At 39.1% G+C, this 11,260-nt stretch overlaps 1 protein-coding gene across 1 annotated transcript in view; it reads right to left on the bottom strand.

The window, feature by feature from the left end:
• Window positions 1-6,781: 6,781 nt before the first annotated feature.
• Window positions 6,782-11,260, bottom strand: part of KLHL35 (kelch like family member 35) — a 29,454-nt gene continuing 24,975 nt past the window's right edge. The window contains exons 6-7 of the mRNA XM_063432194.1: window positions 10,527-10,715; window positions 6,782-9,509 (exon numbers count right to left, since the gene is read on the bottom strand). Coding sequence (XP_063288264.1) covers window positions 9,318-9,509; window positions 10,527-10,715 — 381 coding nt within the window. The 3' untranslated portion in view covers window positions 6,782-9,317. The remainder of the gene's footprint in view (window positions 9,510-10,526; window positions 10,716-11,260) is intronic.

Below are 11,260 nucleotides of genomic sequence, written 5' to 3'. Positions count from 1 at the left end.
GATATAAGCGGGGTATGTACTGTTATGATATCCTATTGTCTTTTTATGCTCATATAAAATGACCCTCGATACATAGCCTGTTAATGACAAGCATATTACACTCACACACGCGCCATGTTGGCCATAGTTTAGCCTTAAATCTCCCAGCCGCCTTATCCGGGCTGGACTACAGAACCGCTGAAAATACTGTAACTAAGCTGCTCTTGTCAATAATCGTTTAACCTGCTCACGAGGTATCGCATGAGACAGCCCTGTATAAGAGACGTCGCACTGTGTCACTGTTCAGCTTGTATACTTCGACTTTACACAACTCTTAGATTCCTTAACCTAGTCTCAGCATGCATTTATATATTCAGCAACTGAATAACCGTCTGACGTAACCTTGATATTTTACATAAAAATGAGGCTAGTAGCATTATATAGAGACAATATGCCTTGCACTGTATTATCCCTGACTTGTTTGAAATGTTATTGTCTCCCTTTTTACTTTCTGTACTCACATACATTTTTGCCTCAATAAAAAAGAGATTTACAAAAAAAAAAAAAAAAGGGACACAACACACCCAATTTACTAAACCTGTTGTTTTATTGCAGCTTATTGTTCCTTTATGTTTTATTGTGTCTATGTTGTCAGTTTATGGTATTACTAACTAGACTGAAGATTATATAGTAACTATATATACATTATATCCATGTCTCTGTGGGTATTAATCATATTAATCAGTAAACATTGTCTTCGCAATGTCACATAGAAAAACCTAATGTTTCTATCTGTTTCCTTATTTACAAATTCCCGAAGTAAATTATAAACATTACTCCGTAAGTCAGGATTCAAGAACGAGCCGCTCCTAATCATCCCACGATATGGTTTCTATTCTTTATTGTTCAGTAGTAATATCTTAATACATTAATACGTGCATTAACAATATGATGAAATGTTAACACATAAATATAGCCAACAAAACAATGAGAAAACAATAATGGAAAACTGAACAAACGAGAAAAGGTTGAGGTGTGTCATGTGAGGTGTATGAAAAAGATTGTTATAGCTACACTCAGACATTCTTTTAGATAAAAAATGCAATTTGTTCAATTTCTGAACCGCCATATTGACTATTATCAAACTCCTCTACAAAGTATCCATTCAACTTCGGTTCTGTTAAACCATCAAACATTCTAAAGGCAGGCACTAAGGAGGATCAATCAATGATTGTGCACTGCTTGTCTTATTGTTGTAAGAATGATGATCCTAAACAAATTATTGTCATTTCAGGTCCATACCTCCCAACTCCAGTGTCCAGAGAATCAGGTCGCTGGTGAGAGGGCGGTAAAGTGGGCAGTCCAGAGACGCGATCACCCCAAGGGGACAGACCTGCCAGCCATATTACAGTGCTTCTGCCCACCCTATGTGTTCCATATTAAGGATTAAAAAGTGGGTAGGGGTTTAGAATACTCCTTTCTGTCTCATTAGAGATTTCGATTTTTGGCACATTTGATTTAATATTGTTGGATAAGCTTGTGAGAGAACTTTTTTTCAAAAATTTAAAATATCAAAATATATCATATATAAAATATCCATATATCAAAAACTATTAGAATGTTAATATATTTTTCAAAGTATTGAATCATTTTCATTTTTATCTAAAAATATTAAATCATTTGAAAAGCGTATTTAAAAATATTAAATCAGATCGCCCCTTCAGCTACAGAGGAAAGCTTTATAAACCTGCTGACACCTAAACCTCACAAGATGGCAGAGGGGCCTTCTCCAATGGCCCAGAGCCTGACAACAACATGCAGTGATGCCTGTGACCATGCTGGGTGCTCCCTGCTTAAAGTTAGATGCAATCTTCCCGAACTTTTGGGCCCGGTTGGAGAAACGCTTGGCACCAAACTTGCCGCTGCCACACAGAGAAGTCCAATGGGAGCGAAACCAGAGCCAGAGCAGGCCCCCTCAGGGCACCACTTGCCGACAGACTCCTACCCCTCTCCCTGCAGGCATCACCAAACGGACAGTCAGCCAGGGCTTGACCCCACTTCACCTGCCGCGTCTGCGGATGCCACGGAAGAGCAGAGCCTGTAGGCTGCCTCAACGGAGACCTGCACGTCTTATGCCACAACAACGGGGAAGGCACTTCACCGACCGAGGAAGCAGAGAACAGCACTCCAAAGCCCGAAACAGTGGAGGACCACGCTCCTTCTGCTGTAAAAGTGAAGAACTGCAATACACCCACACATTCCCCATCAGCACAACAGCTGAGAAACACAGAGAGTCGGTGGAATCTCAAACTTTGGACATTGAGTGTGTCCTCACCAGCCCGAAATGAGGGAAAGCTGAACTCAGCACAAAACCAGAAATGGAGAGGTACCCAGACCCGACTCCACTATGCTGAACCTCCCCCCGAGGACTGCCACACTACCGGCTTTGCACGCCGACTGAGGGAGCCGGCTGACCCCTTAGTCTATGCTGAACGCACGTCTGCAATCAGTGAATAACTTGGTGGGAAGATCCCAGATGCCATTTTGTTTTTTGTTTACTGATGTTCAATTTACATAGTTACATAGTTACATAGTTACATAGTTACATAGCTGAAAAGAGACTTGCGTCCATCAAGTTCAGCCTTCCTCACATTTAAAATAAATAGATCCTGGTAGTCAAAGAGAATGGCTATCAGAAAATAAATAAGAGGGAACAAGACAGAGAAATAAATGAAAGCTCAAAAACTGGAAAGAGTGGGGTTTCACCAAATCCCAAGGGTTATCACAAGTAGGAAAGTACAATTATCCAGGAGCTTACAGAATGAGGATGAGAGTATACCATACAGCTATACAATATAAAAATCTAAATAGTAAAAATGACAAAAATTCAAACAAAAGTACTCAGGAAACCAGAATAATGATCTATATAAGATACTTAGATATTTGTAGCATCAAATAGTCCAAAATGTGAATATATAAGTCCAAACATAGGATTAGATAAATAATATACACCAGTCTTTTAAGTGTATATCATAAACCACCTTTGATCTGCTAAAATAAATAGCAAAATCAGCTGAGGTATTTATGAATTAATATACTTTCATGACACAGGAAAGATAAAAAATAATAAATAAATAAATGGAAAAAATGATAATCAGATAAACCAAAACAAAACAAAAATAGAAATAGAACTGAGGCTTGTTAGTATTGCAGACTAACAGCCTGACATATAGTCTCTCATAAAAAATCTGGGCTGACCGCCAAAAGGTGATTGTAACTGCAGCAGTCAAAATAGATGTGCAAGTTATACTATGTTATTGCTGAGATGAAGGCAAGAAATGACTTGTAGAACATGTAGGTTAAAAAAGGGTAATTTATTAATAGTAATCCGTAAAAATAATGAAACAACTAAAAAATATAGGTAGATAAAATACTGTAGAACTATTCCAAGGTGGGAGAAAGTAAAAATGGCTATATGACCTGACCGATGCTCCTGGATGGCTGTGGATGGTGATAGTCTTCTTCCAAGTGAATGTTGCAGCAGCCGGTGAGGACGGCGTCCGCGGTCTTGGTTAGTTCACCTCCGACCTCACATCGATAGGTGAGCCACCAGGATGATGTCAGGCAAAGGAAATGGATCGCTGAAAAGTGCTTTCCCCAAACAGTCCTTAGTTCTCAGTTCTCAGTTTCGTAAAGCTGGTGTGTGCTATTCCTGCACAGAACCCCATATTGTGTTCAGCTACATCTGCTGAGTATAACGATACTTTAATGATAACGGGCCTATGTCTCATTTTGGGGTATTATAGCAGTTAGGGATGTGCATGGGCAAAATATTAGGTTCGGTTTGGTTCAGAAATTCGGGTGAGTAGAAAAATGTGTTTTCTTCGACAATTCAGACCAATGGCGTTCGGTTCGGCACTTTGGAACTGTTGAACGTCGTCACTTGGGAACTTCGGCTTTTGGTGAAGGGGTTACTTTTTATTTAAAATTAGTAAAGGGGGGGGTGGGTTTTTAATATTTTTTTTCTAACAGGGGAAGCAGATCACTGCTGATCCGTCTCCCTGCACTTCATACTGACCGCGGAAGCACAGGGAGGCAGACAAGGAGTCCCTGCAGCACATGTGCTCGCTCTGACAGCCTGTTCGAGCAATCACAGCTGCACGGACAGCGTGATCGGGTGCTCCGGGTCTGCATCAGATACTGAAGCAGGCCGGAGGAGCGTTAACCCCACTTTCGCCGCGATCGCTGCGATTTGGTGTTAACTTTAGTAAATGACGGAAATTGTCCATCATGCATCCTTAACGGTTAAAGGGGTTAATTTATGTTTATGCACAGTGTATGGAGCGGCCATCCTGATTCCTAGATTCAGTACCAGTACGATCACTATCACATGTCCGGCATAATTAATGTATGCTCTACACTACTTTTCGAAGCCTGACATAATTAGCATCATCCTCAAATTCCTTATTTTCATTTAATTTATTATAACAATAAGACCAAAAGAGCCAAACTAGAAGCATTTAGCTGACTTGGAGAATTTTTTTTGGCCTTAAATTTGAAAATACCTATGGATTTATTTGAATGCTCACTTTAGTGAATAACCCTGCATGTTGCTCTTTGACTGGCGACAGTCTGTGCTATCATTATCGTGTGTTCTGTATGGATCCTATTCTAAATGTCTCCACTAGGGTAAGGAGAGCAGGGGAGCATGGCGCTAGATGTACGGGATATCCAATATTGGAATGGGGTATTTAGTGACCAAATTGTGATGATGGCAACGTGTAACATTTGGTGCTTCTCCCTGCTGATAGGAAGATGAATTGGATCCTCTGTAAGGTTTATATTTTAATGGAGACACCAAACAACTGTAATGTAGTAGAGAAAATGAAAGAAAGTATGTCAATGTTTATTTCAGTTTATTACTGGCAAAATTACCACGTACAGTCACACAACAAGAATGTGAATGTGTGAATAATGTAATACAAAAGGCTAATAGAGTAAGATAAGTTATTACATTACACTGCTACTGAGAGAGAGCGTCTCTAACCGCAAAAAAAACCCACCTACAACAAGAAATCTCCGCACTGCAAACATGTACACTTACTGATAAAGGAGAAACACCCTTTATAGTCAGTGGGTTGGTTTGGGGCTATGTGAATTATAAGAACACTGGACGATACGGACTAGTGGTCTAGACCTCTTAGACCAGGCGTGTCCAAACCGCGGCACTGAGCTGCTTGTAATGCGGCCCAGTTGAAATCCAGGCTGCCAGGCAGTGAGGAAGGCAGGGAGCCCATTACTTACTGTGCTCTTTCTGCACAGCGCCCTCTTGTGCCCTGCACTGAGCCATCAGCTGAGCCCTGGAGTGGCTGTGCAGGAAGAGCACAGTAATCCCATCACAGCAGACGAAGGCCTGTGATTGTGTTTGTATGTGTCTGTGATTGTGTGTGTGTGTTTGTGTGTATGTCTGTGTGTATGTGATTGTGTGTATAGGCCTGCAAATATATGTGTGTGGGTCTGTGATTGGGTGTGTATATCTGTGTATTTTGTGTATATATGTGAGTATGTGTTTGTATAGGTCTGTAATGGTGTGCGTGCGTGGGTCTGTGATCGTGTTTGTGTTTGTCTGTGATTATGTGTATGTATGTGATTCTGTATATGTATGTGTGTATGTCTGTGATTGTGTCTGTGTATATCTGTGTAGTGTGCATGTGTATATCTGTGGTTATGTGCACATGTGTATACATGTGTGTGTGTTTAGTAGAGAGCTACATAATTTGGTATCCTTAAATATGGCAATCCCACATAGGGATAACAAATAAGCAAGTGATCTACTAAACAAATGAAATATCAAATTAAGAAAAAGGCTTTTGACGTTGTATTATATTAGTTACTATTATATATTTTATGTGTGCCTGAAGACAATTGCTTTTCGCTCAACGTGGCCTGGGGAAGCCAAATGTTTGGACACCAATGTCTTAGACAATCACCCTGCTTTTATAAAAAAAAAAAATTAAAATTGTAATAATGTACCTGTTTGACATTGTAACTTGCCTTTGGTGTTATGTAAGCCTCCATTAAGATCTATAGAGCACTGACTGATCACATTTAACTTCCTTTCTATAGACCATGAGTCTCCGTGTAACAGAGACTTTGAATCTTGGCTTTTTACTGGTTAAAACAATAATAAATATTATGGTCTTTGTCCTATTCCACATCAAATATCATACTTTTTCTATGAGTACGGTCTTGGCTTGGTTTAAAGGCTAACGTTTTAGAAGATATACATGCGTTATTAAACAAGTAATGTTACCTGTCCGTCAGGGCCAGTTCCGTTTTTGCATTAACTCCAGTAAATGCTAAACTAGTTACTTGGGTGAACTGTGTAACATGCTTTATTTGTGAAAACCTTCAAAACAAACACTGGATATTAGGTTTCACAATATCGGGACCACACTGGTATCTTCTGTCATAATCTGTTGTATATAAAGTTTTGTTCTAACATTTGTCATTTGTTCATAATTCCCAAGTTAATGTACAATTCCCCCATGATGCCCCATTGCATCTTCTTTGTTGTCAAGACAGCTAGTTAACAGATAGTTAACTGGATAAGTGAGGATTATTTGTTAAAGAAACGTTGTATCTGAAAAGGATGTCTGGATAATTAAATACTGTGTTACACACTGGTCAGTGTTATTGTAAAAATATTGTATATGTTTTAGAGTTTTGTTTTTTGTACTGATCAATGTTCTTCTTAGCAACCAATCACCTGGCTTAAAATAAAAGCTACAGTTCACGTCAATGTATTATTTATATTTATTACGAGTGACCCAACGCATCCTGCAGTACTGAACAATTAGTATATAAAAACACACTGTGACATTGTAAGAGGTTGTATACAAATAGCCTTGCAGTTTAGAAGTGAGGAGTATTTACACAAGAGATAAAGAGCAATTTCACAAGAGAAAAGATAACGCAACGTGTGTCTAATCTAAAGCTAAACACATGACACATACAAGACGTGACACACACAGAGCAAAAGTGCAATAGGGTGAAACAAGCTAACGTAACAGAAATACATGCCGGAGCATGACATACTTTGCCAGGATACTGTTCTGCTTTCGTTTGTTTTTTACATTTCTTAAAGGACTAGAGACTAAGGAAAATGCTAATTCGTTCATGAAGAGAGGGCGGTCTATAAGAAGGGTCCTACAGTCATATAGAGAGGTCACCATTGGTGGCAGAGAAGCGTGTACTTTATATTAGAAATGAAACGTTTAGGTAGAGATGAGTTGTAGGTGTGTGCTAAGATTTTAATTGGAACTTCAAAGAATACAGTAAGTCATGATAAGGGCTGGCAGAAGGAGTTGGCTGGATGGAAAAGCTTGAACCGGCTTACCGGTCAGACCACCTCAACGGTGAGTGTCCCTGAGCAAGACATCTAAAGATATATATCTCCCTTCTAGCTGAATTGTAAGTGTAGGACTCACCTAAGAGGTTTTGCCTTGACGTGGCGTACACTTGAATGGCCATTGGAGTGATTCTAAAAACCTCCACGTATTTAAATGTGTTTAGGGATTTGGGATAGTGAACAAGAAAATATTTCATTTTTTTAATGTTATATATCTGCCTACCTCAAATTCTCATAGAGTGTAAGCTCATTTGAGCGGTGCCTTCTTCACCTGTTCCCCTTTCTATAATTAAAAAAGCAGAATATGTTGCTGCTATATAAATGCTAAAAATAAAAATAGACATGGCAAACAATGGCAGATTAGGTATATGTCTAGAGACACCTGTCGCATAGGGATGCCTAACAGTGACAAAGAATAGCTACAACAATCAGGACAGGAAATAATGAGTGGGGTACAGTGATCTACTAACACTACAAACTGTATATGCTGAAGAAATATATGTGTGTTTTGTACCACATATTTATTTAGATTCATACATTATTGTGCTGAGAAGTCATAAATTAAATTCTATCTGGAATTCCTATGATGGGGGGACAGGATACGGTCACCTTAAAACATAACCCATGCCTAACAATTTCATTGGAACAATACGCTCACTGGCAACTTGAAAGGTTTGTATGTCAGAGAAATATTTTCAGAAATGAATTGATGATATTCCATTGCTACAATACAAATACACTGTTTACTGTCTGGCACTGTCCAATGAATACCAACTCATTACATTTACAGACCGTGTTCGAACATGCTGTTCCGGTTATAGCAAAAGAAGGGAAACGGCACCTTTGTGATAGAAATTGAAAATGGGTTTTAAAGTGATGCTGGCACATGCATTAGAGATGATACATAAAGGAGTGATAGTGCTTGGGGCCCTATGCTTGCCATCAATCTGGTTTATTATAAGGCTATGATGCTATAACTTGCTCTAATTATCAGTAATAACTCAAACACAACAAGTGGTCAGCCACATCCTAAAATTCAAAATTAACACTGTTAACCCTCACCTACCCCCCATGGGAAGAAATATGGCTGTAAGGGCCTGTACATGAATGGTTCCAGCCATTTGCCACTAAAATGTTGCCTATGCTCCTTTAAGTACCTACATATGATGTTTCCTGGATGTGCTGGTTCTGGGCTAGGCTTGGTAGAAGAGCCTTAAACTTTTACCCTGCATAGGGTAGTTAGAAGACTTCATCTGGCTCAGTTATGCTTTATATATCGATTCTCTGTAAATAAATATCATGATACTTGTGCGTAACTGTATAATATAGAGTTTGGAAAAGCACCAAGTTTACTATGACCATTGACCACATATGTCCACTACAAGTAAATATAGTTGATCTTGCAGGTTCTCCATCACAAGTTTAATGTGAGCAGACTGAAAATAACAGACACATCCTACGACTGTCAACAAACAATAAGCCAGCTCACAGGCAGTCTCATTCCACAAATCTGTACACCTCCCAATATTGGCAAGAAAGTTGGAACGGAGGGAGGGACAATCCTGATTTCGATACTGTCCTGACTAAATTGGTTCGGTTGGGAGCGTTGTATCTGGTTGTATCTGGTACATGAAACAATTATCCCAACTATACAATGTATATTCTATTCTGAGCTAAAAGAGGAAGAGTCCTACATTTGTTCACAGAGCTCTATTTTAATTCTGAATATGATCCCTCCTTTTTCACATTTAGTTGTTCATAAAGAACAGTACACAAAGTAAACTATATACACACAGGCCATTTAAATATAACAAACACTGCAAAGTTACAAAACAAAAGTTAGAAAGTCAGAGGTATTTGGACATTGAATCATGTCCGGCAATACAGTTTATGGCACAAGTTCATATATCTAGAATACTGGTTTTTTTTACCAAGCGCCTGCATTATGCAGGATGGTAACACAACCATGATAGCTGATACAACGCCGCAAGGGTAGTTCAATATGAATTTCCCCTGTTTTGGGGTCAAAAACAAATGCTTTGTCGGTTCCTTCTCCATTCTCATCACTTCCTCCCAAGATGTGAATATTTCCACCACAAACCGTCAAACCACAACTTTCCTGAAAAAAAACAACAACATTTATAATAAATTATAAAAAATAATCAATACAAAAAAAAAAATGCCAAGACAGAAAGGAATTAAATAAATAAGGAATTTACATTAATTCGGTAGCAAGACTAATAATTGAGCAAAAAGGACGCCTATTGTTTTGAATGCCATCATTTCACATATGACAGTCAACATGAAAAAATTAAATTTTTATAAAACACTCAAAGGGCCACTATAATAACCAGAACAACTACAGCTTATTGTATTTGTTGTGATGAGTATAATAATTCCCTTTAGGCTTTTTGCAGAGAAAATACAGTGTTTACATTACAGACTAGTGAAAACTTCACTGGCCACACCTCAGATGGCTACTAGAGGTGCTTCCTGGGGCAGTGCTGCACAGTGTGACTGACATTCAGTGTCTCCACCCTCTGCATGGAAACACTGACTTTCCTCATAGAGATTCATTGATTCCATAAATCTCTATGAGAAGATGCTGATTGACCAGGGCTGTGTTTGGCTTGTGCTGGCTCTACCCCTGATCTGCCTGCTTGACAATCTCAGTTATTCCAATGCTTTCCTATGGGAAAGCATTGTGATTGACTGAGAGAACCACTTCTGATGATACCAGTCAGGCAAGTAGATCAGGGGCAAGGCCAACAGCAGCAGACTGAAATAAAAGGTAAGATTTAACTATATTTAGTGGGGCAAGTGGGGGCCAGGGGGGCTAGATGGTGTTTTTAACACTATAGGATCAGGAATACGTTTGTGTTACTGACTCTATGGTGGTTTTTTAATCTTTTAAACTATAGTGTTTCTAATCTGCACCGTGGAAACTGTTGGCAATATATAAATAATAATAACATGTTAGTAAATCCTATTGGTGTTTTTGTGTAGGAGAAGCAATATGTTCTCTGCTTATACACTGTATACATCCAATGACAGGCAGGCAAACACACAGATCAAGCATTTATCTTGAGTCCTCCCCTGGCTAATAAGGCCCCATAAATCTGTGTCTATCACTCACCAGCGGTCCAGGGAGATTAGTTGCATTACTCCAAGTGTCATTTACTGGGTTATAACTGAATATTGTGTTCTGCATTCCTCCAACAACATAAATTATTCCATCTAACTCAACAGCATTGATGCACCTTTGGCAAAGCGGGGATGGAGCCATGTATGCCCATTTATTGTCCTCAGGATCGTAGCACTGAACCTTAAATAGATGGAGATATATTGAAGACTTGTACATTCAATATTACATAGGTACATTCACATGAGCACATTTTAGATAAGAGTCCATTCTGCATGGACATTAAACGGAACCTTTAGTCGTGATAACAATATTCTTTTTTTCAGGACTATAAGTTCCCTACTATCACAGTGACCTCTGTACACCCACCATTTCCTTAAACAAGAATCTAACGGCAATATGTTTTTAGTTACAGTATTTCCAGTGCCAAGACACTGTCATTGCAGCCACCCAATCCACCTACCACAACGTCATGCTGTCTTCTCTTTTTTTCTCATCCAATCTAATTCTTCTCATAGAGAAGCATTCGGAATGAGAAGTACATGCATGGCGAGACCCCTGCTCATCCAATGAAAGCCTTTTCATAGGGAAGCATTGAATCCAATGCTTCCTTATGTTCAGCATTTGATTAAACTTGACATTGAATGTCACGTAATTGAGTAAAGCTCAGCCGTAGCAGCGGAAGAATCCTCTAGTGGCTATCAGGAAGACAACCACTTGAGGTGTGT

The sequence above is a fragment of the Pelobates fuscus genome, chromosome 1 (genome assembly GCF_036172605.1).
Source record: "Pelobates fuscus isolate aPelFus1 chromosome 1, aPelFus1.pri, whole genome shotgun sequence".
NCBI lineage: Eukaryota > Metazoa > Chordata > Amphibia > Anura > Pelobatidae > Pelobates > Pelobates fuscus.
Note: the sequence above shows the minus strand (reverse complement) of the source record. Positions and strands in the feature narration are given on the sequence as shown.